The sequence below is a fragment of the Phocoena phocoena genome, chromosome 16 (assembly GCF_963924675.1).
Source record: "Phocoena phocoena chromosome 16, mPhoPho1.1, whole genome shotgun sequence".
Taxonomy (NCBI): Eukaryota; Metazoa; Chordata; class Mammalia; order Artiodactyla; family Phocoenidae; genus Phocoena; species Phocoena phocoena.
The window spans coordinates 60,818,760-60,841,647 of NC_089234.1; the positions used below are offsets into that span (position 1 = coordinate 60,818,760).

The window sequence follows — 22,888 nt, forward strand, 5'->3', positions numbered from 1 at the left end:
AGGAAGAAAACAAACAAGCCCTCCGCAATCTGATCCCTCCCAAACTCTCTCACTCTGGTCAAGGCCTTGTTGGGACTCCGCATGCTTCCTGCCACCGCAGGGCCTCTGCACCCGCTGTTCCCTCTGCCTGAAATGCTCTTCCTTCTCTACTGTGTAAACTCCTATGCTTTCTGAGGAGCTCAGCTTGAGTCACTTCCTCCGGGAAGCCCTCCTTGATTTCCCTGACGCCTTGTTATCCACTCTCTCGTGGCATATATTTATTGGTGTGGTAGTTTGATCAGTGTCTTTCCCCTACTCCATCTTATGCCTGTGAAGGCAGAAGCCACGTCTGATTTTGGTTTCCCATTGTATGTACCCTGAGCCCAACCGAGAGCCTGGCACACAGTAGGTGCTCCCTCCACATTTGCTACTCTGATGAGGTGTTCCCAACAGTGGGGAGTCTGCATCAGTGAGTGCGTTAGGAAGGCAGGTACCAAGATCTACGGGAATGAGCTATGGGCCTTCGTCCCCACCCAGGGTCTCAGGGCCCAAATCTCCCCTCCCTGATCCCTCAAAAGCCCGGGGGTGTTACTCAGAGCTCCTACGGCTCTGAGTAACCCCCCAGCCACCCCCGCCCAGCCTGCCCCTTCTGCTACCTCCCCACCCCTCTCAGGGCCACGGGGGCTGCTGGCGCTGAGGAGGAGTCAGGTGTAGGTGAGCTGTGGTTTGGGGGTTCCGGCCTCGCAGAGGAAATGGTGGTGCCTTTAAAAGGCCCCTCAGCTTGCCTCCACCCTGGCACCTCCAACAAGTTTGGGACTGACAGGGCTGGTGTATCTGGGGCAGTGGCCCCTGGGAGCCTCTGAGAGGAAGCCAGGGCAGAACAAAGGGGGGTGGGTCCTGCTTCCTGGAAGAGGGTGAAGGGACTGTGGCAATACAGGGGCCCACGGAGGAGTGTGTGTTCTGAAACGCCCTCGCCAGCCCCAGCACAGGAAGTGGCTGCCTGGTCCACGAGGGGCTTCGGCAGCCTCGGGAGGGACAGCCCTACTGCTCACCAGGCTCTACCTGGCCTCGAGCCCCCTGACTCCACACAACAGGGGCGAGGGGAGACTGGGCCCATTTTATGGATGAGGCTGCTGAGGCTTGTGAGAGGGCTCCATTTAACCCCTCTGAGCCTTAGATCCTCTGCTGGGGAAGACCAGGAGCCTTGCCACGAGCTGTGGGACACAGGGCACCTGCCCACCATCTGCCACCTGACGGCCCTGCTCACCGGCTGCCCTCAGGGACCTGGGGGGGTCGAGGGGAGCTGTGGGGGCTCACCGCTGCTCGCCGCCTCGCTCACCCCAGGCTCGCCCCGTGGATGGAGGGGCCTTTTGGGTTCGGCCAAGCCACAACCAGGGCCACTGGAGCCGGCACCTTGAGGGAACCATGGGGCACAGGATGCCAAGCAGCTGCATTTGGCTCTTAGCCTGGACACCGGGTTGGTCTATCCCTTTAGGCTAAGGTGAAAAGGGCTCAGCAGGGGTGAAAACGTGGCTGTAACCAAGGCTGATGATGAGCTGGACACCCATGTGGTCTACAGATGGCCTCAGCCCTGTCTGGCTGGGGCCCAAGCCGAATCGATTGTTAAATGTTCTCATTATCACTGCAGGATTCCACCCCATGACCCGCCCCTGGGGCCCACCTTCATATCCACCCCTAGCCTGAGGTCACCATTTCTCTACCCTTCTAGGAGTCTTGTCTGCACCTCTGACCTCAGCAGTCAACCTCCCCGAAGTTCACAAGGTCTCTGTGCCTTTACTTAGAGCCCTCAAGGGCAGTGACTCACACCATATGCCCACTGCTGCCCTTGCCCACACTCCCCTGGTCCTGGCGCCCCACTTCACACGACTACTGTAACATACTCCTAACACTGACCCCGAGAGAGGGAAGGGGGCTCCCTTACAGACCCCGCTCCCATCACCCCTCCTAGTTTACAAAGGCTTCCTATCGGCCAGCTCCATCACATCCTCTGAGGAAGGCAGGGCAGTTGGTATGATACCCACTTTAGACCCGAGGAAAGGAAGCACAGAGAGGTTGAGCAATTAGCCTTGTCACACAGCCGCTGAGGAGTAGAGCTGGGATGAGGCCTCAGTGTTCCCTCCATTGTGTGTCCCACATACTCCTTGTTAGTGCAGTGCCCACCCCAGGACCCACTGGGGGTGGGCTTGACAGGACAAGGAGGGCAGAGGGGACAGAGCTGGACGTGGAGCTCGTGCTCGGGAGGGGCCTGGGCTCAGGTGTGAGAGTGGATGGGTGGGGGAGTTTGGGAGGGGTCTGAGCAGGGACCAGCTGCAGTCCTGTCCACGTGCCCTCTCCCCCAGGAGAGGCAGGAAGGCCCAGTGCCACACAGCGCCCAAGCCAGCAATGGCCACAGACAACCCACAGGGGAGGGCACCAGTCCATGGGCTACTCACCTTCTGTAGGCAGAGGCGGCAGGAGGCGGCCAAGGGAGAGAAAAGGCAAAGATGCAGATGGTCAGCACTCCCAGCTCTTCCAGCCCCACTCCAAGCAGTGGTCTGTGGAGGATGCCACCCCTCCCCCCACCTGAGGTCTCAGCCCTGCCCAGGCTGCCCGGGAAGGTGTGGCATGGCCGGCTGCAGTGCCATTCCTGGGCTACCTAAACCCTCACCCACTGCCTGCCTGCATGCTGGGTGGCTGGTGAAGATGTCAGTTTGGGGGAACTTGGAGCAGTGACAGGCTGTACCCGTGGGGCTCTCGGCCGGGGATCCACTCACCACGGTGGAGTCCACCTTGGGGCCGCCGTCGTCTGCCACCACCGTCAAGGTGTAGAAGTCGTTTTTCTCCCGGTCCACCAGGCCCTTGACGGTGATCACACCCTGCAGGGAGGGGGTCAGATGGGCAGTGACATCGTATCCCAAGCAGTCCTGTGCCCTGGCCAAACTAGACTCCTTGCCAACCCGGGACATTCTGTCCACTTTCCCACCTTCACATTACTGCCTCTGCTGGCATAACTTCTCCGTGAAGCTCTGCCCACTGAAATCCTACTTCTCTCTCAATCCCACTCGGATATTACCTCTTCCATGCAGGCTTCCCACTTTCCCAGCCAGGTACGATCGCTCTCTTTATCTGGGCCCCAAAGGCGCTCCATTACACCTCTATTGTAGATCTTTTCATCTCTTCCCTTGTGATGCTCTGATCTGCATCCTTGATTATTCCCACTTCTATTCCTAGCCTGAGAGCTCTCTGAGGGCTGCAAAGGGTCTTGTTCATCTCTGTGTCCCCAGCATGCCCTGGAACAAGGTGTGGCACATCGTAGCAATTATTACTGTGCTTATTTTCAAAGAAGGGATTCTGAGAGAAAACACTCTAACGCAAAGATGGAGGAGTAAGATCCAGGCAGTAGATAAGACATCGCTGCACCAGACACCTAACGAAGACTACTAGCTACTGCAGTGAGGCATGAAATTTATATCTGAGCCACGGTACAAAGGGAAACACGATGACTCGCACAGCTTTCGTTATCTAGTAAGAAGAAGACAGCAGGTTGCCTGTGTATAAACTTGACCTTATCCCTGCATACTAAAGCGATGTATTACGGGGATGTTTATCTTTATGACAAAGAAGAGTGCTGGGCATATAGAAGGAGCTCAATGAACGCTGGTTAGCTTTACAGGAATTGAGCTTCCTGCCCTCAGAGAGAACCCTTGCTGTGCCATCCCTCACCGTGATGGCATCTATCTTGAAGAGGGCTTTGGCCTGGGCGCTGGTGTAGGCATCAAAGCGGTAGGTGATCTGGTTGAGGTTGTCAATGGAGTAGGCCTGGACCCGCACAATCTCGGTGCCCAGTGCCAGGTTCTCCAGGATGGCAACCTCGTAGGAGGCGTTGGAGAATTGCACAGCTTCGTCCAGCTCGTTGAGCAGAGTGATGTAGACAGTGCAGAAGCCCTGGTTGAAGGGGGGTGCCTGGTCGGTGGCGGACACGTTCATCAGGTAGCTGGTCTTGGTCTCGTAGTCCAGGTAATCCACGGTGACAATAAGCCCCGTGCTCTCATCAATCTCGAACTTCCCCTCCGCGCCTGACAGGATGCGGTACTTCACCAGGCCACCATCCCCTACAGGAGGGCACAAGAGGCTATGCAGTCCCAGGTGGGGGTGGGCTGCCTTGTGGCTTTACAAGCTGCCCCAGCACACCCACTGCTGTCCCAGAGGGACAGGGTGAGAGGCCTCGGCTCACCTACCCAGCGTGCACCACCCCCCGCCTCTGGGTCTGATTGTCCCAAGAGAAACTGTCGAGGACGGGGTCAAGGTTAAGGACGGCAAGGCCCAGCACACACTCTTGACGCCCTCTGGGGCCTGGCCTTGAGACGAGAGATATGCCAGAGCAGGTTGGTTCTGCTCCTGGAGCCTTAAAATTCAAGCCCAAGCACCTCCCTTGGGTATCTGGACAAGGAGAGGGTGGGGAAATTAGGGATCCCTTGTAGTGGAGGCTTTGATTTAGAAAGCGTTCGACCGGGGCAGCACCCTCAGAAGTGGCTAAGCCTTCATTTGGTCTCTACAGCCAAAGGGTTCCAGTGCCAGGGTCACCTTTCTCTGCTCTCCCTACTCCCTCCACCCCCACTTCCTGGGCCTTGGAATACACGCTTCAACCAGGAGCTAGAGTTGGGATTCCTTAGCTGAAGTCCACATACTTCAAAGAGAATGATTATAAAATCACTCAGGAGATCCCAGACTTCCTTGAAATTATTTGCAAAACTCTGGGCATGCATTCTTTCTGGGAAGGGACCCATAGCTTTCACTAGTTTCTCAGACAGATTCCTGACCCAGAAAATGTCTTGAACCATTAGCCTCCAGCAATGTATGTGATCTGAACTGTATAGAGGTGTCATTTATTAAGGGAGAACAATCGCTTGGGAGTTTTCAGGCCTATTTCTCCCTCTACTCCAGCCCGTGCTCCAGGTGAGCTGGGGGTGCTGACAGGGGCTGGGCTGGGAGCCACCAGAGCAACTGACATGAAAGAAGGGCAGGAGCTGGGAAATCAGAAGCACAGGAAGGAGGTTTTCTCTGGCTGTATCCCTGGCCTGCGGCACAGGCCCAGACAGCCAGGCCCTGTGAAGAGGCCCACAGTGACCTGGTCATCTTTCTCCTTCATTTTGTGCTGCTAACGGTAGCTACCTCTAGGGCTCGGGGCCTTCGGCGAGGTCTGGGCTGCCTTCAGGGATGGCCACAGCCCTGTAGAACAGGACACTGCCTCTTGTGAAATGTGTGTGTGCCAGGCCCTGGGCGGCGCTGGCTGGAGGAGCAGGCTTCAGCCAGCTTTTGGACAAGTCCTTTATCCCTCCCAACCCTGCCTAGCCCTTAGCCAAAGGTTAGCCGGGAGCTGCCAGGTTCTGGGACGACAAATCCGGACTTCCCAAGCTTGTGACCTCTCCTCTCTCTGCCCAGAAATCAGGGTAACTCCCCATGACTCCCATCCTCCTGGGACTGGGAATCTGGTGGGGATGCCACCAAGACTGTCCCATGAGCCCCTCCCCACCTGGGAGCCACTCAATGGGGGAGCCGAGGCATCCTGAGGATGACAGGCCCCGCGGGAGAGGGAGGCATGAGCCGGGGCGGGTCACTCTGGGGAATGGACTCCCCGGCTTCCTCCTGCCAGCCTCACCAGTGTCTCGGTCCGTGGCTCGGACGACGATGACCGACGTGCCGATGCCCGCCGTCTCGCGAAGCTCCAGGCGGCTGTACTGCTGCTGCGTGAACACTGGGGCCTCGTCGTTGACATCCTCCACGTACACTATCACCTGCACGAGCCGGGCCAGGGATGAAAGGTCGGGGGGTGGGGTTGGGCAAGCCCAGGGCTGCGCCCACCCGAGCCTGCCTGTCTGGTCACTGCTCTCCTGGGCAAGCTGTGAGCTCCCTACGGAGGGCCTAGGGCTGTCCGGTAGGTCACCATGTTCCCCCACCCTGCACAGTACCTGGCGCGTGGCAGGTGCTTAAATATCATGTTAGAGAACGAACTTTGTCTTGCTCTTGGCTCTGCTGCCAATCCTGTGGGAACCTGTGGCTAACGAGTGAAACTTGGGCCGTCCGATTTCTCAGCTATGAAACGGGTAACATCAATTTAACAGTTCACGCCCTGTCCCACTCCTAGGATGGTTGTGAAGACAAAATGAGCCAGGGTCTTGCAAAAGTGCCTGAAAAGTTTAAAGGGACCCCATTCAACTATCAAGATACATCTGGGAGAACAGAAATGAAAACGTTAAGTATGGCGGTAGCAGAGGATGTTGGTGCTCAGACTACTCTAGATTCTCCTGTGCTTTCTCTGGTGCTCTCACTGCCAGCAGCCAGAACTGTGGTTCTTTGTTGGGGACTAACCCCAGCCCCCGCTGCTGCTGGAGCCAGAGACACCCAGAGAGCCGGAGGTGCCTGGAATTATGTCCCACACTGGCTAAGGCAGCCCTTAGCCACTGACTGACGGGGCAGCTGAGATGACTCTCTCCAGAGCTCCCTGTGGGACTGAGTCACAGTTTCCTGTGTTCCACTTTGCTGGCTGCCTTTCCTTCCTGGTCCCAAGCCCCTTCCGGCTTTTCCTGGGAACACTTCCTATACTTCCCACTCGTCACTTTCACACCAATCCTTGTCTCAGGATTTGCTTCTGCAGACCCTGCCCAAGACAGTGGAATTATGCATAATTTTCATCACTGCTTATTTACATTTTCTAATTTCTCTTTAATGAACATGTATGTCTTACATAACAACAAAAAACAGTTCAAAAGATGTTTATGGAGAGAGATGTTATAGCTAGAGATCAGCACCCCACCCTTCTTTCTGTGCACTTCCATCCCCCCCGCCCCCCCCCCCCCCCCACACACACAGGAGCATGGGAGGGTCTGGTCCAGGTATGGGCAGGACCAGGGCTATGTCTAGAAGGATCAGTGTGGTGGGGAGGGGAGTTATAGGCAGAGACCAGAGAGTGGTGGCACTCAAGGAGGCCCAGGGCTCCTGCCTCTCTTCCCAGATGAGGGAACAGAGGCCCAAAGATGGGGGACTTGCCCGAGGCCTCATGGTCACCGAGAGCTGGAAAGAGAGTGGGGCTTCTCCTGCTTCCGGGTCTAGCAACCTTACCACTCTTTGCTATATCCTGGGGATGAGCTGGCCCCCAAACAGGAGAGATACCCTACTTCCAGTCTAAAAGAGCCAGGGCCAGCAGGAAGTGGCCAGCAGAGCGGGTGGGGAGTCAATGGGGTAGGGGCAATGACATGTGGCGTGGATTTCACATGTGTGGTCACCAGCACCGATGGTGGCGCGAGGCCTCGTCTGAGGGCACAAATATTTGGTTTCTGATCTGATCACTGCCTCTCAGATCAGCCCCAGCTTCTCTTCCAGGGTTAGCTGGGAATTAGCTGGACAGAAGGGAAGGGGCTTCTGTTGGTATAAGTGGAAATGGTGCTCTGACCAGTGGAGAACTGTGAGGTGAGTGGGGTGGCAGAGCCACTGGGGAGGAGAAGTTTATGGGGGTTAAGGTTTCTCTACTTCCCTGCTCTTGGGGCCTGTGTAGCCCTGCTATGTCATCGAATTTTCATGTTCAGACACCCAGAACCCACTATGCAAACTAGCGTGCCTACTTCAGAGCACAGCTGCTCACAAGCCAGAACCTTCTAAGTCTGGCTTCACCAAGAACTTGGCTGGGGAGATCCTGGGTGGGGCGGGTGGGTGTGGGGGGGGATTTGCATGGATGAATTTCAGGAACTCTCCTGCCGTAAACAGAAGCTGCCCATCCATCTTTTGAAACTGTGAACTTTCCCCTTCCCAAGTCTGCTTGTCCAAATGGCCTTGACTCCAAGGGTGGCGGGGAAAACACAGAGTTAGTCTGACAGTGCAATAAACAAAGGGAGGTGGCATGGAGCCTGGGTGTGGCCCTCCATGAGACTGGCTGCATGCCACTGTCCTCTAACCGGTCTCAGCCTTGTTTTTAGCAGCAGAGACAGGAGGTAAAATGCTGTGTGGTTTGCAAACCTGAGAGACGCAGATGTACAGGAAACAGCCAGGTCTGCCAAGTTCTTGCTGGGCAGCAAGGCTCAGCGACTGAGCTACCGGGCTCCCTGGGTTCCCAGCCCCAATCTCTGTCCAATGCTGCGCCATCCCAAGGGGACGAGGCAGGAGATGTGTGTGCGTGCGCACCTGTGCGGTGTGCACGTGGGGCCCCAGCCTCTACGAGGACCGTTTCACTTCACACTCCCTGGCCCCTCATCTGTGCTGTCCTGGTCTCTGAAGCAGGAACAGGAGAATGTGGATTGTCCCTACAAGCCAGGTCTGCTGCTGCTGGGAAAATGAGTCCAGGGAGTCCCTATACTGTCTTCAGGAAGGTCCCCAGCTTTCCCAGGGCTCAGGGGTGTGGGAGCTGGCTACTGTAAGGGCCATCAAGTCCTGGTCCTAGGGTCAGCAACCAAATTCCCACCTTAAAAATGACTCTTTGGGGATAAGGCAGCAGTGGCCTCTGTGCTCTGGAACCTTCCGTGAGGCAGCGTAGTACCGTGGTTAAGAGAACAGCCCTGAGCTGACTGCCTGGGTGTGAAGGCTGGCTCTGTCTGCCCTTACTGCTATGGGACTCTAAACACATTGGCGAAGCCCTCCTTGCCTCAGTCTCCTCATCTATAAGATGGGTATAATAACAGTGCCTACCTCATGGGGTTTTTATGAGGCTTAAATGAGTTCAATAAGTAATTCACGTGCTGATTTAATATCTCGCAGTCATGCAGGTGAGCGTGGCTGTGTGGGGCTGCCCTGGTGCACATTCGGGTAACTGTCTCACCCTCAGTCACCAGGGCCCTGGAATCAAGCAGTCCCAAGGTATAAATACCCGAGGGATCTGACCCCCTCAGCCATCTCCATCTGGGAAGATCTCACTTAGAGGGGCAGCCTAAAAGGACCCAGGTTTCCCTTCCCATCTCCTCCTGGGGCAGAGCTGCGGGGGCAACATCAGAAGACGGGCCAAGGCTGAGTCATCCGCTCCCCAGCACCTCCTTCGTGATGGTGACCCGAGGCAGGCTTCTGTTCACTGTTTCCAGCCTGAGGGAAACAGTGGGGCAGAGATGGGGCGATAAGAGGAGCTGATTCAGCCCCACTCAGTTCTGGGTAAAAGTCCCTGCTTGCTCCCCACCCCATCTTTTCCCATCTTCCTCCTACTCTTCACCTCTAGGGTCTGACTCACTTTCCATCTGGTTAAGGGGAAGGGGCTGGGGGCAGGATGGGGATGACTTGAAGGTTATCTCATTCATCACAGTCATCCCCTTGTCATAGGGCAGGAGAGTACACCAACCAGCCCAGCCAGTGGAATATCTGGGTGCACATTTTTGACCATTCGGGAAGATTAAGGTCGATTTGAGTTTAGCTCCATAGGGGAGAGGCCCGAGGTGAGTGAGGGTGGGCAGAAACGAATATATCTGATGGGGCAGTTGGGAGCGCTGACTGGAATATCTGGGGGACACTTCCAATGGAAAGAACACCGAACTGGGACTCAAAGACCTGGGCTCAAGTCCTGGTTCTATCACGAGTGACTTTTCTGTGCCTCAGTCTCCTCATTTGTAAAATGAAGTTGGCAACAGCTACAGCTCCGAGATCACGTATGGGAGATTTCCACCCTAAAGAGTCATGTGGATGCAGTGGCTTAGTATAGTAAGGACACCTCATCCCTTAGGATAGACATCAGTATCACTGATCCCTTTCTACATCTGGAGAAACTGAGGCTTAGAGCAAAATGACATGTCCAAGATCCCAGGCTCCCCCACCGTACCTGAGCTCCAGGTGTCATTTGGCACCTAAACTAGGGGTGGCCCTGCCCCCACCGGGTCCCAACTGGTGGCCAACTCTGGCCCACCTGAGGCCTTGGCCCAGCCCTGAGGTCGGCGCTGAACAGGCTGCAGGGCTTCACCGAGAGCTGTCCCAGTGTGTATCCCCACCACCCACACGCCCAGCCCGAGCGCCCCCCGCCTCACCCTGACGGAGCTCCGCATGGGGCCCAGGTCATGGTTGTAGGCCTCCACTATAAGAACGTGGGACGAGTTCCGCTCCCGGTCTAGGGGCCGGGGCCCTCGCATTAGGAGCCCACTGCTGACATGGATCCAGAAGTTGTTGCCATGGTTACCTGCGTGGAGGGACAGATGATATGCATGGGCTCTGCCCTGGAGTAGGATGCTTGTGGGATTGCGGCGGTGGTGGGAGGGAAGCTGGGGAGCCCAGACCCACAGAATGCAGACCCTGCCCCGAGGTCTTAGGAGCTTGGCTGAAGCCTGAAGTGGCAAAGAAGCCTCTGCCTGATGCTGCCCTGGCCTAGTAGGGTTTGAGGGACGGGGCAGAAGCTCACTCTGTGACCCCTATGGAAGGCGTGCAGGTCCCCTGAGACTCCCATACCCAGCGGTGTCAGTAGATTCAATATTTCAGAGGACTCTGAGGCATTACAAAGAAAGGAACCCAAATCTAATTCTCTGTTGGGGGTTTAGTGGGGAAGCTCCCATTTCCTCATCTTGTGGACCCCGATATTCCTTTGGGATCCACCCACCTCCACTCTCAGTCCGTGTGCTTTGCATAGGGGTGATTTCACCCGACTGCAGAAGTAAGCAGATCAGCACATTTTAGTCTCTGGCCATAGGGATGGGTTCAGGCATGGTCCCATGATTCCAGCTGGTCTAGTGAGACTCATTCTGGGGAGCTCACTGGGGGGCTGTCCTAGTGTCCAAGGCCATAGTGATTGGTTCAGGGATGGGCATATGACACACGTTGGGCCAATGAGGCTCAGTCTCTTGGGAGCTCACTGCCAGGGGCTGCCTTGTTCCCCAAGGCCCCCTCTGTCAGGGTGATATCCCACCATGGGACATGAGGAACTTGGGGAGCATAGCAATCGAATGCATCCTCACTTAAAATACAACAAACTTGGCGCAGATGACTGTAGAACATCCCTGGTTCCTCCCTCTGACCTGCCCGCCCTGTGTGTATAGCGCTTGGGGCCTCTCTGGCTGCACCTCCCAAACCCTTGGCAGCCTAGAGAAGCTCTGCTACCCCCCGGGCAGGAGGGCCCGCCCCCCTCCCCGGCATCCTAGGTCAACCCACTCACCGTGAAGGATGCGGTACCATACACGCCCAAACTCGCCCTCGTCCGCATCCGTGGCTGTTAGCTGAGGGAGAATGAGATACATGGTTACTCCTTGAATTCCACTCACAGGCAGAGAAGGTGTTTCTGGAGTCCCTCCCCTTCCCTCACACCACTCCCAGCCCGTCCTGCCTAAACCCATGGTTTCCCACGAGGCTGGGGGTGTGGGAGAGGAGAGAGACACATCTTTCTCATCCCCCACTAGGAAACCTGTCTGCTGATGGCCCCATGCTGTCCTGTCCATGGCGAGGCACCTGCCAGCTCTGTTCCCTGACCCTCCTCCAGGTTCTCGGGGAGCACGGAGGAGAAGGTGGGTGACAGCACTGCAGCTCTCTGGATCCAGGCTTGACTAGCTCAGCCCTCCACAGTTCCCTCCTTCAGCCTTTTGAGATTCCAGGAGCCTCACCTGGGGTAGGTGGATTGCATGACTGCTCCTTGCCCACACTTCCTTGGTCTGAAGCTATTCTAGTCACACTGGCTCCCAGCCAGGCACTGTATACTATAACAGCCACACTGGGGAGACCCAGAAATCCCACCTCCCAAAGGTTCCATATCCATTCACACCGGGATCATTCCAGTGTATTCCAGCCCACCCAGCTTGCTTGGCTGTACCTCAGGCTTGTGGACTATCTCCAGGGGGACTTGGGGTACGCTGTTCTCACTCTGAGAACGCCCGGTGCTTAGCCCTTTTGACAAGGAGTCTGGCCTTGAGGCTGTTGGCAGTCACAGCTGGCCCTGAGGTGTGTCCTGTCAAACTGCGAGCTGAACACCTCCTCTACCTGCCACATACCGGAAAGGAGCAGAGAACTCCCCTGCAAAGTGATACAGAGAGAGGCCCGAGCCTGCCTGGCTGGGCAGGCTCCCATGGGGCCACAGTACGTGTGACTCGCTTTGTAATGCCTGGGACTCTCCCACTTCTTCTGGATCTGCCCTCTTGTCTCTGCCAATCACTTCAACCCTGTGCTGTGCATCTAAGGATTTTGAAAAGTGTGTTGATGGTGGGGAGAAGGGGAAGTCTGTTGGTGTGAAAGGAACGGAGGGTCTGGGTCAGGAACACCCAAGCGTGAATCCTGACTTTGTCACTTACTGGCTACGTGGCCATAGATACGTAACCCCACTGAGCCTCAGTAGGTACAATGATAACCAACCTTGCGGGGTTGATTAGAAATAATCTCTGCAAAGCATCTGGTCTGATGCCTGGTGCAGAGATAGATGTTGAAGGTTGGACATTATGAGATAGGCCACCTTTTCCTGGGAGGCCCTCTTGATTTATAATGGAGGTGGTATGGCTGGGTTGCCCCTTGCTGTGGAGTTCTTCTTCTCTCCCATGAGAAGTCTTAAGAGCTAATAGGTGGAGGGATGTAGTGGGGCACTTCAACAGTCCGGATCTGGAAGGGCTCAGGACAGGGGAGAGGGCCAAGCTGTCCAGTGGATGTCCTTGGGTGTCTTCCATCCGTGATGGGACTTCCCCTGGCAGCCTGCACCACCCTGGGAGTGTTGCCTCCTACCATCTAAGAAGAATGGAGGCCATAGATGAGGTGTGCAGTCAGCTTGGGAAGAGAAGGTGAAGGAAAATGAGATTCACTGAAGGGCGAGGTACAAGATGCAGGAATCCCAGTAGGAGCTCTGGGCAGCGGGAACACCCTTAGGCTGATGCAGCTCATAGCACCAGATGCCTGGTGCCCATGCCTGCCCACTCTTTTCAGGGAGAGCACCAAATCCTACCACTAACTTGCTGGGTGACCCTGGCCAGGCCACACCTCTTTAGATCTCAGTTTCATCATCTGAGAGACAGGGGGATGGATGAGATGACCCCTCAGTCGTCTAATGGACTTTGACAATCCTATCCATTTGGGGCTATGCAGAGGATACTTCTTTTGTTGTCAAGGGCTAAGGGCAGGAGGGAAGAGCTAAATGCCAAAAACTGAGGCTCCAAAACAAGCAGGTGGAGCCCAGGCTCAGGTCTTGGGCAGAGCCACAACTCCTCACCTCCGTGTTATATCTCTGGGAGCTTGGGGGTCCTTGATGGGAAAGCTGCTTAAGACTTAGGCTCCTAAGCAGGCAGCTGGTTGCCAGGGAAGTGCTGGCTTCCAGGAAGAAAGGAGGCTGGGGGAGGGGGAGGGGGAGGGGGTGCGTGCGTGCCCGCGCCACCGCCTGGAGGGTCTCCAAGGGCCCACCCAAACTACAAGCAGCACAGCCCTGGCTGTCTCTCAATCCTGTGCTTTCTGCCCTGTTATCTCTCTGACCTCTGAAAATGCCTCTCCCCCTCACTTCTGCAGCCAGACGCCCTCAAAGGGAGGGTGCTTTGCTGGGAAGCTGAGGGGAGGGGGGCCTGGGGATTATCAGGGCCCATCTCTCTGCCTGTTCCCCTCCTGCTGTGTGGCTTGTAGCCCCTCTCCCTGGTAACCTGAAGGCTGGCAGGCACTGAATAGCAAGCCGCTGGCTGCCCCTGACCATACTATTCAAACATCCAACGGGAAGGTGAGAGCTGTGGGTGCAGAGGCAGGGAAACCCTCCCCCTGCATCTCCCCAGTGCCTCCGCCCCTCCAGAGGGCTCCAAGGAGACAGGCTGGAGCGAGGCCGTGGGAAGGCGCGGTAGCTCCCAACTCCTCTGCAACGCTCCCCTCTCCCAGCCCAGTTGCCATACCTACCCTCCTGGCTGTCCCCTCCCTCAAGGCAGGGCCCAGGCTCTCCCAGACAAAGCCAGGTCTAACTGGAGAGTGAGGGGCGAAGGCCACTCTGCCTGGCTGGCTGAGGGGCACAGGGCAAGGCAGAGCCTAGGGCAGGTTGGGTCACAGTGGTGCCCGGTGCTCCTGGGGCCTCCCTTGGACAGCTGAGAAGACCCCTTCGCCCGGCTGGGGACTGCTGAGGGCTGGCTCTGAGGTCAGTGCTGGGGGGCTGGAGGAAAGTGGGGCTGCACCCTTCTTGGGGTACTTTAGGGAGAATGTGAGGGCGTGCTCAGACCTGGGGAATCCCTCTACTCTTCTGGAGAGTGGAAAGGCCCAGGTAGGAGCAGTGGTTAGTCCGAGGCTACACAGAAAGTCGTGCTGACATCAGTGCCCTCTGCTCACAGCGTGCCCTGCTCTATGGAGCTCTGAATGAAGAAAGAAGGTTCTAGACTAAGCTTGCAGAGATATGTCCAGAGCAAGGCCTGCCGGCATGCCTTGGACTCCAACAGGCAGGGAGAGGCTTCAGCTGCTCTCAAAATCATTCCAAGCCTTGGTCTGATGGAGGTCTCCTTTCCCCAGAACGAAGGGTCCCTGCTGGCTGCTCAGAGAGGGTATCAAGGGGGCCTGCAGCTGGCTTTGCTGTGCGTCCTGGGGGGATGGCTTGATGTTTTCAAGCACTTTGGAACCTCTTGCTTTGAAGGAAAATACTCAAATGCTAATTATAGCCTCACTTATCTTTTTTTAAAGCGCTGCCCCAAGGACTGAAGCCTGGACCTGCTTTGCTGGCCTGATAGGGTCTCCAGATCCATGGGAAGGCCTTGAAATAGCATTAGGACTAGTAGGATTGAGACTTTTCCCACTTCCGAATGCCCTTTTCTTACTCCCAGCCAAGCACTGCCCTGCGTAGGACAGACAGACGGGCAGTTTTCTCATCATGGGACATGGTGGTGGGCACACCCCATCCTTCTTCCCTGCTCAGATTCAAGGAAGGGCCAACCCACGTATGGCCTGGCCAGAGCACTCTCTAGGCCTGATGCCTGGGAGGCAGAGGCCCTGGGCAGCTAGTTGGGCATGAGAGTTTCCATCTGGGAGCTGGGAGGGGTCATGTCCTGTCTGGAAATGCTGGAAGGAGTGTGGTGGGAACTGGGTGGGAGGGGGGTGGGGTGCACTGGATGCCCTCAGTCGCTGGGCACAGGGGAGGCTGCAGGCGGGAGGAGGCTGTGTACAGGCAGCTGGGAGTTAGGTCCTGTGGCTGCTGGTGAGTGCCTGGGGAGCGTGGGGCTGGGCCGCCCCTCTCCACTCCCCTCTACCTGCTGATTTGGACTCTGCAGCCCACGTGCAGAGCCTCGGTAGGGCACGACCTAAAGCCCTTCCTTCTGTCTAGTGTTGCTGCTAGACCTTGACTGAGTTAGAATAAGCTGCAAGTTGGGAAAAGGAGGGAAATCTGTTACCCACCAGGCTCATGAAAGTCTCCAAGGTCAAAGAGAAATGGATGATTATTTCTTATTAGACCCCCCTTTTGGATTTCCTGTCCTGTGTTTGTAGAAATCACAGATCACAAACGCTGGCCTGGAAGCTGGATGTAGCCTCCTTACGCATTTTGTTTGGCCTGTTGTAGTATTTTAGATATTTGAAAATTCATTTCGATTTTTTAAAAAATCAAGTTTGTTTGTCCTTTGCAGTGTCTTTTCCCCCCACCTCTCTCAACCAGATTTGAATTAGTTGCCAATATTTAAACATCAGGAACGTTTGCCTAAAAAGTCCAGATTTCTGGCTTCTCTCGGGAACCTGGAAGGGGACCACAGGGGCTTGCCTTCCGGCATTCCATCAGCCTGGCCGAGGCCCCTCGGCCTCTGCTCTCCAGGTAGGCCTGCCACCTGTCCCGCTGGTCACACGTTATCTACCATCTGCGCTCTGTAAGTGTTTTAATTTGCAGCCAGAAGCTCAGCTTGATTTTCCAGCTACAAGGACCACCTGCCATCCTCCCTCTAGTGGGATGATCCTAAGTGATAACAGGTGACTATGTCAGGGTTTCGAGCCCCATCTTGTCAACTCAGTTGCTCTCTGTGGGTTCTTCCCCACCTGTTCTCAGAGCTGCTCAGGGAGTCTTGGGAGAGAGTTGGGAGCCAACGGCGTGGCAAGGCCACTGGGCCAGGAGTCAGGAAACCTGGTCCTGGTCTTGCTTGCCCACTGGCTCACAGTGTGACCTTGGCAGTCCCTTATTTGGGCCTCAGTTTCCTCACTTGTCAAGGGAGCAGGTTGGTCTTCCTTAGGAAGCACCAATAGGAATTCCCCCGGGGCCAGGCAGGTGACACAGGTGTGCAGGGGGCCTGAGGGCAGGGAGTGCGGTGAGCTGGGGGCCAGCACCCTGTCTAAACGGGGCAGCTACGGCTCAGCCGCGGCCACTGGGTGCCTGGCAGCAAGTGGCCCCACGTTGCCAGTGTTGAGATTCTGAAATTTCAAGAGAAGAAGCCAGATGTTCAGATATTTCTGCGAAATATTTTGGTTTCCTTTTGTTTTAAAAAAATATTCACAATTAATTTAAATTTATAAAAACACTGCAAGAACCCAGCAAAACACACTGGTGCGTCCCCAGTTTGCAGCCTTGGCATTAGATAACTGCTAGGGTCCTTGCCTGCCGCAGCCTCCTATGATTGATGAATCGTTCCTGGTCACAGAGCAAGTTAGTGATGGAGTTGGTCTTAGATCCCAAGTTTTCAGTCTAAGACTATTGTAATTCATGAAAATTGACTTTAAAATGCCGGAAGGCACTACCCTCGTGCCTCCTCCATGAGTTCACGTCCAGCTCTATCACTTTCCCAGTGTGTGACCTTAGACCTGTTACCTCGCCCAGCCTCATTGTTCTAACTTGTAAAATGATCGTAATGCTATCTGCAGCTAGGTTAGCTGTGTCTAGAGTCCATCAAAATTCCCCTCCCTCTCCAGTCCTAAGTCCACCTGATTTGTTTCTGTCCCATTCTTGTTGCAGGAGCCATGAGCACAGAGGGCCCCAGCCCCCTCGCCTTCCTCACAGCTCCTGTCACTCCGGGGAGGCTCTCAGTGGCAGTTGACCCCATCCCTGTGCTCATTGCCCTGGCCTGCATCTTCCTCCTGCTGGCCACTTGTCTGCTGTTCATGACCCTCTGCAAGCCTGCTGCACTGGATCCGAGGCGCCGCTGGGCCTGCGAGTGCATGCCGCACCACCCGGGGAGCCCCAGTGAGCCCCAGCTCCGGCTCTGGAAGCGCCTGGGCTCGCTGCGCCGCTCCCTGCACAGCTTCCGCCGTGGCTGGCCTGCCCCAAGGCGCCCCCTGCCGGGCAGAGAGGACCACGACTGTGACTGCATAGAATCTACAAAGATGTGACAGGAGTGCCCCCCTACTCCAGGGTCCATCTGCAGGCCCTCCTGCCTCAGACGGAAACTGGCACCACAGGCTGCAAGAGGACAGTGGCCCAAACAACATGGGCCACGCGCTCACCCCTACTGGTTCCCTGTGTGTCCAGGCCCGTGGCCTTTCCCAGAGACGTCCCCTGCAAGAATACCTTCCTTCCTGCAGACACTCTAGCTGCTGCCTGCTGGAAGACTCCTGGACCAAGCTGAGCACCTGCAGCCATGTGGACCCTTGGCCCAAGGCTCTGAACGGTACAAACCTGGGGCCCCCAGGGCCCCTCTCTGACCACCAGGCACCAACCGTCTCCAGGAAGCAGCACCCCTGCTTCCCAACAGAAGCCCTGCCCGCCCTCCAGGTGCCAAAACCCAGCTCAGATTCCAGTACGAGTTGCTGAATGGCCAAAGGTTCCCTCCAGCCAAGTGAAATACTCAGCCCCTGCTGGGGATAAGGGAGTGTCCTGCCCTCTGTGCCAACTCAGTGCCCAAGGCAAAGGGGAACCCAGGGAGTCTTCTCCTCGGACTTCCTGGGCCTGCCAGCATTTGCCTGTGATACACGGGAGCAGCCAGCACCCTTGGGTGGATCAGATGCTGGGTCCCTGCCGGGAGGAGGGGCAAGCAGGAGGAGCTCAACACCACCCAGCCAATCACAATCTCGGGGGTCATCTTGGCGTGCCCCCCCACCCCCCGACCCGGCCCCCATGCGCCTCTACTAAGATGGATGAGGAAGGCGCTGAGAATGAGTTAAGAAGCTCCTTGCACAGGCCAGGACTGGTCCTGTGTCAGAGTGGGAGGAGGCACTGCCAGCAGCTGGAGGTGTTGCTATCTGGGCTCTGAGGACACAACATAGCGGCTCCATGCGTCACCCAGGGAAGGAGGCGGCCTTCCTTCGAGTGGAGGGGTCCAGCTCTCTCCAGGACGGCTGTGGGCCCTCAGGCTCGGACCACATAACGTGTGCTATCTGTATTTTTGGCAACTGCTTCACTGACTGGCTACTGTCAAAGTAATCCCACACCAAGGTGGGCTTCTCAGAATCCCAAACCTTCAGCCTCTCGTCACAATGCTGGGGTTAAACACTTTGGTTGGGTTCCAAATTTGGAGGGTGGGCAGAAGGGTCTGAACTGCCCAGCTTCTGCCCCAGAGAGTCATCTGGCCAGGGCCACCTGGTACCCCACCACGGACTGCTCCACCGCACCCTGCTATGCCCCATAGCACAGCCAGCCGAGTCTCCTCACAGGGTGAGCTCCGATTTTGTCACTCCCCGGCTCCAAAACCTTCACTGGCTCCCTACTACCAGATCAAGCCAGAGCTCCTTCGTCTGGCGTTTGGTGCCCACTGGGAGCTGGCTGTCAATGATCCTTCTAGCCTCTTCTTGACCCAAGACTCCAGGTAAACTGAGATACCTGTCCTCCCCTGGCTACGGCTTACCTGGCACGCCCTCTGTGAAGCCCTCTTTGCTCTACACCTGAAACCACCTCCTACCTGAAACCAAGGGAGGGCAGGGATACTTGCTCTTGGCAGGGTGGGTCATCCCTGTGTCTCCGCCTTCCCACAAGCCTGGGAGCTCCCAGAGAGCGAGACCGCGTCCAACCCCTCACTCTGCCTCACCAGCTCTGGGCTCAGAAGTATGGGGCCTCTGTTGACTGAGTGAAGGGTGGCCCCGTCTAGTCCCAGGGGGCATCCCCTTCTTCCTTCTGATGCCTCTATGGAGAAGCTCTCTGTCCAAGCAGGCCCTCTTCCTTTTGGGTCAGCCTGACATCACATCAAAGAGCGAGCCCGCCTGGCCAGAAACTTACTTCCAGGGGGGCCTTGGAGAAATCACCAGTGCCTGAATTTCTCCCTGAGAAACGGGGAGAATCAGGCCTGCCTTATATTACTCACAGAGCTCTAGGATTTCAGTCTGAGTAGTTTGTATAAATAGAAACCAATTCTTGGGGTTTAGAAAGTGCGCAGGCCCCCTCCTGCAGCGCTGTGTCCCCCTCCCTTCCAGATTAGTGACGCCTCCCTGCTTTGCCTCCCGCCAGCTCTCCCTGAGGCATCCCAGGCCGAATTCTGCCTGCAGCTGGTCCCCCGACCCCCGCTGGCCAGCGTGCTCTGCCTAGCAAGTGGTGTCAACGGGGTGGGCAGTAAGGCTACCCCTGGCCTGAAGGACGAAAAGCTGGGGAGGAGGAGGGGCTCTCAAAGGTCTGCCATACCCCCAGCTGTGTCCCCAGGTTGGTCCTGGGAGATCTGTGTGAGCTGGGGGAGGCGGGAGTTAGGTTTTAGGCTAGGGGAGAGGCGGGACCCCACAGCTTGGTGCGTGTGGGATGTCTCTAAGCCCCTAGGAGCTGAGGCTCAGGGGGACAGACCCCTTTTCTAGAACCAGCCCCCAGAGTCCAGCAACCCCCCGTGGCTTCCTGGACTCTCTCTCAGCACCTCTGGAAGTCAGCACCCTGCCCCCGGCTCCCCTCCTGCCCCACGCCCGGCCCTGATGCAGGGAGGGGGCACACTCCCAGCTTCCTGCTCTCCTGCTCCTCCCAAGCCCTGGAGCCTGGCCCAGTGGGCAGGCCCAGATTCGCTCTGTTGGGCTCAGCCTCCAAGTGGGAAACCCTGCGCTCAGCTGGTGAAGAGGGTGATTCATGCCCGGCCTCCCTCCCCACGCAGCAACTGAGGCCTCCAGGGAGGGCTGGGGAGGGCACCCAGCCTCCTTTCCAGGTCCCCCCCTTCCTCCCTTGAGGCCCAAAGCTGTCGTTCCTGCTCCCCGGGCAAAGGAGCCCTTTCTTTTTGTGCCGGTTTATTTCCCAAGAGGGGAGCTTCAGCCAAAAGCCCTGTGAAAGCAGCTCTGTTCTGGGCCTCACTGGGCCCTGGCTTTCTCTCCTCACTCCTTTCTGGGAAAATGTGACATCTCTAGCTCCCCCTGCTCTGAAAGGCCTTTCTGGGTGCAGTGGGGGATGGGAGAGGACTGTGGGGGAGGGAGGGAGGAGAGGAGGGCCGAGGCCCTCCTTCTGTTCTGCGGGGAGCAAGGGCCCATCTTGGGCTACATAACCTCGGGGCCTACTCTCCCCAGGAGGGAGAAGGGAGCCTGGGCCCACCCCTTTGGCCATAGCGCCGGCTACTTTTGGAGCAGCAGCTGGACCCTCTCCTATTTCCATCCCGCTCTGCTGCGAGGCCGCTGAGCGTGGCCCTGCCTGTGCCCCGGCCGCCACCTGCCTGCACGATGCTGTGGCCCTCAGGGATGTCCTCGGGGACGCTGGCTTCATAGCTGCTCTGCAGAAAGATGGGCCGGTTGTCATTCACATCCAGGACAGTGACAAACACGGTAGCCGTGCCTGTGCGCCGCTTGCCTACGGGGCCATTGTCTGTGGGAGGTGAAAGAGGATGGGTGTTCGCAGCTGCCTGAGGGGCACGTTCCCGGGCACCAGCCACAGGTATGCCCTGTTCCCCCACCTGCTCTGGCCTTTGCAAGGGGGGCCTCTTTTTCTCTTTAGATTAGGAACAACACTGACCATATCTAATATGTTCCAGACGCTATTCTAACTCATTCAATCCTCACAGCAAGCCTGCCAAGCGGGCGCTCTTATCATCACCCCCATTTTACAAAGGAGGTAACTGAGGCATGAGGTGGGTTGAATGGTGGCCCCTAAAAGATACACCCATGGCGAATCCCTGGGAACCTGTATGTGTAACGTTACTGGGAAGAAGGGTCTTTGAAGACGTAATTAAGTTAAGGACCTTGAGATGAGGGATCCGGTATCCTGGATTATCTGGGTGGGCCATAAACCCCATGACAAGGGTCCTTATGAGGGAAAGGCGGGTGGGATTTGACACAGAGAGGAGAAGGCCATGTGAAGTTGGAGGCAGAGACTGGAGTTCTGCAGCCACGTGCAAGGAACACTTAGAGCCACCCGAAACCGGAAGAGGCAAGGAACGATTCTCTCCTAGAGCCTTTGGAGGGAATGCAACCCTGTCGACAATTAATTTTGAACTTCTGGCCTCCAGAGCCATGAGGGGATAAATTTGTTCTTTAAGCCACCAAGGCTGTAGTAATTTGTTACAGCAGCCCTAAGAACCAGATACAGGTCCTGAGATGCCAAACCCGACTGCTGTCAGGGCCAGGAAGGTAAGACCCCCACACCTGGGCATGTCTGCCTCAAGGGGCAGCTGTCCTCTGCTCCGGTCCACACTGGACAGGCAGGAGGGGGCCCAGTGACACCAGATCTTCTGATTTCTCAGGAGAAATCAAACGTCTGAGCTTTTAAATAAAATCTCCTGATTTTTAAACATTCACAATGAATTGTCATTTCTTATGAAACATGAGTTGAGTCAAACCCACCTACAGGATGGATTGGATCTCTGCGTTCAGGGATGGCGGCTCTGCTTGATTTCTAAGCCTAAAGTATCCAGGGGTTCTGCCCCTTGGGTTCCTTGCAGGACCGTCCCAGGGCTCAGCCCCAGGGGCAGCTGTTGGATCATCATCCCTGGGAGAGGGAGCTTGTGCCCAGCTGCTGTGTGACCAGGCAAGGATGGTCACCTTAGGGAGGAATGCGGCTGCTGCACTTGAACCCACATTAACGCTGGGACTGCAGCAAGGATCTGTCACCACGTGAGCCAGAGGATGGAGCCAACACGCAGGGGGCAGAGCCAGCCGATGCGGAGAGACTGAGGCCTGGTGGCATCACCTGAGCCCCAGAGCCAGTCATAGTTGAAGCTCCATCTCCCCGTGGACTGGTTTTGGGAGCCTACACTGTTGAAGTCAGTTTATTTTAAAATTTGCCACCAAGAGTCCTAATTAATTCAAAGGCACTTGTAGAGGCCACTTCCTCCAAGAAGCCTGCTTTGATCACCCCCCTCCGCATGTTTCCACCACCCTTTGTGCTTGCTACCCTTGGGCCGTCCCTTCTTCCCCTTCTGCTTTGTCCTCCTGGTTTTGCAGCGGTTTGTCTACATGCTGCTCTCCCATACGGCTCCCACGCAGCCCCTGTCATACCACCTTGGCGTGTAGCGCCATGTGCCGAGCCTCACGGCCCACAAGTGCACCGTAGTATACTGAGGGTCTGGTCGCCCCTTCTCCAGTGGCATCAGGGCAGAGCCTTTGGCTCAAGGCCTGGCTCCTGGAAGGCCACCCCACGTGAACTCCGTGGGTGGGCTGGTGCCTACCGATGGCCTCCAGGACGAGCGTGTATGAGGCTGTGGTCTCCCGGTCCAGGTTCACCACCGTTCTCACGACGGCGTCGCGGTAGCCAACGCTGAACTTCCCATCCACGTTTCCACCTGTGGGCAAGAGAGAATGAAGCTCTGGTCAGGAGAAACAGAGCTCCCGGCCAGGGAAAGGGCAGTGGCACCCAGCTCTGCTTCTGAGCCAGGACACTCCAGGGGTGGTCCGGGGGTGAAAGGCTGTGCTTTCCACTCAGCTTTGCCAGGGAAGGGGGTCCTGGGGGACTCTGATGAGGGTGTGGCCTATGTGGGCTTAGGTGAACTGTCAAATGCCTGAAAATCATAAGGGTCTAACATTCATTGAGCACCTACTGTGTACCAGCCACTTCGTGGAGCATTTCCTCTCACTTGCACTATCACTACTTTGCAGAGAAGGAAAACGGTCCTTTAGTGAGGTGACAGGGTACAGTCACCTATTCGGGGTGTAGGACTCCCAACTCAGCAGTCTGATTCCCGAGTCTGAGTCCTTCTCCACTCTGCCACCTGCCTGTCTGGTAGAAGTGTCTGAGCAGTTAACCTGG

At 56.6% G+C, this 22,888-nt stretch overlaps 2 protein-coding genes across 2 annotated transcripts in view; one reads left to right on the forward strand and one right to left on the reverse strand.

The window, feature by feature from the left end:
* Positions 1–22,888, reverse strand: part of LOC136136048 (cadherin-23-like) — a 323,908-nt gene that overhangs the window by 9,974 nt on the left and 291,046 nt on the right. Inside the window, exons 25-34 of the mRNA XM_065893923.1 lie at positions 22,311–22,424; positions 20,364–20,512; positions 11,084–11,144; positions 9,969–10,117; positions 5,639–5,774; positions 3,703–4,091; positions 2,754–2,855; positions 2,433–2,435; positions 1,393–1,475; positions 1,212–1,263 (exon numbers count right to left, since the gene is read on the reverse strand). Of these exons, the coding sequence (XP_065749995.1) occupies positions 1,212–1,263; positions 1,393–1,475; positions 2,433–2,435; positions 2,754–2,855; positions 3,703–4,091; positions 5,639–5,774; positions 9,969–10,117; positions 11,084–11,144; positions 20,364–20,512; positions 22,311–22,424 (1,238 nt within the window). The remainder of the gene's footprint in view (positions 1–1,211; positions 1,264–1,392; positions 1,476–2,432; positions 2,436–2,753; positions 2,856–3,702; positions 4,092–5,638; positions 5,775–9,968; positions 10,118–11,083; positions 11,145–20,363; positions 20,513–22,310; positions 22,425–22,888) is intronic.
* Positions 16,783–17,151, forward strand: C16H10orf105 (chromosome 16 C10orf105 homolog). Its single transcript, XM_065894726.1, has one exon. It carries the CDS (start codon positions 16,783–16,785, stop codon positions 17,149–17,151), a length of 369 nt encoding a protein of 122 aa, XP_065750798.1.

Bases quoted from the DNA above. Each gene is read 5' to 3' on its own strand.
- C16H10orf105 (XM_065894726.1), top strand. From the start codon at position 16,783: ATGAGCACAGAGGGCCCCAGCCCCCTCGCCTTCCTCACAGCTCCTGTC.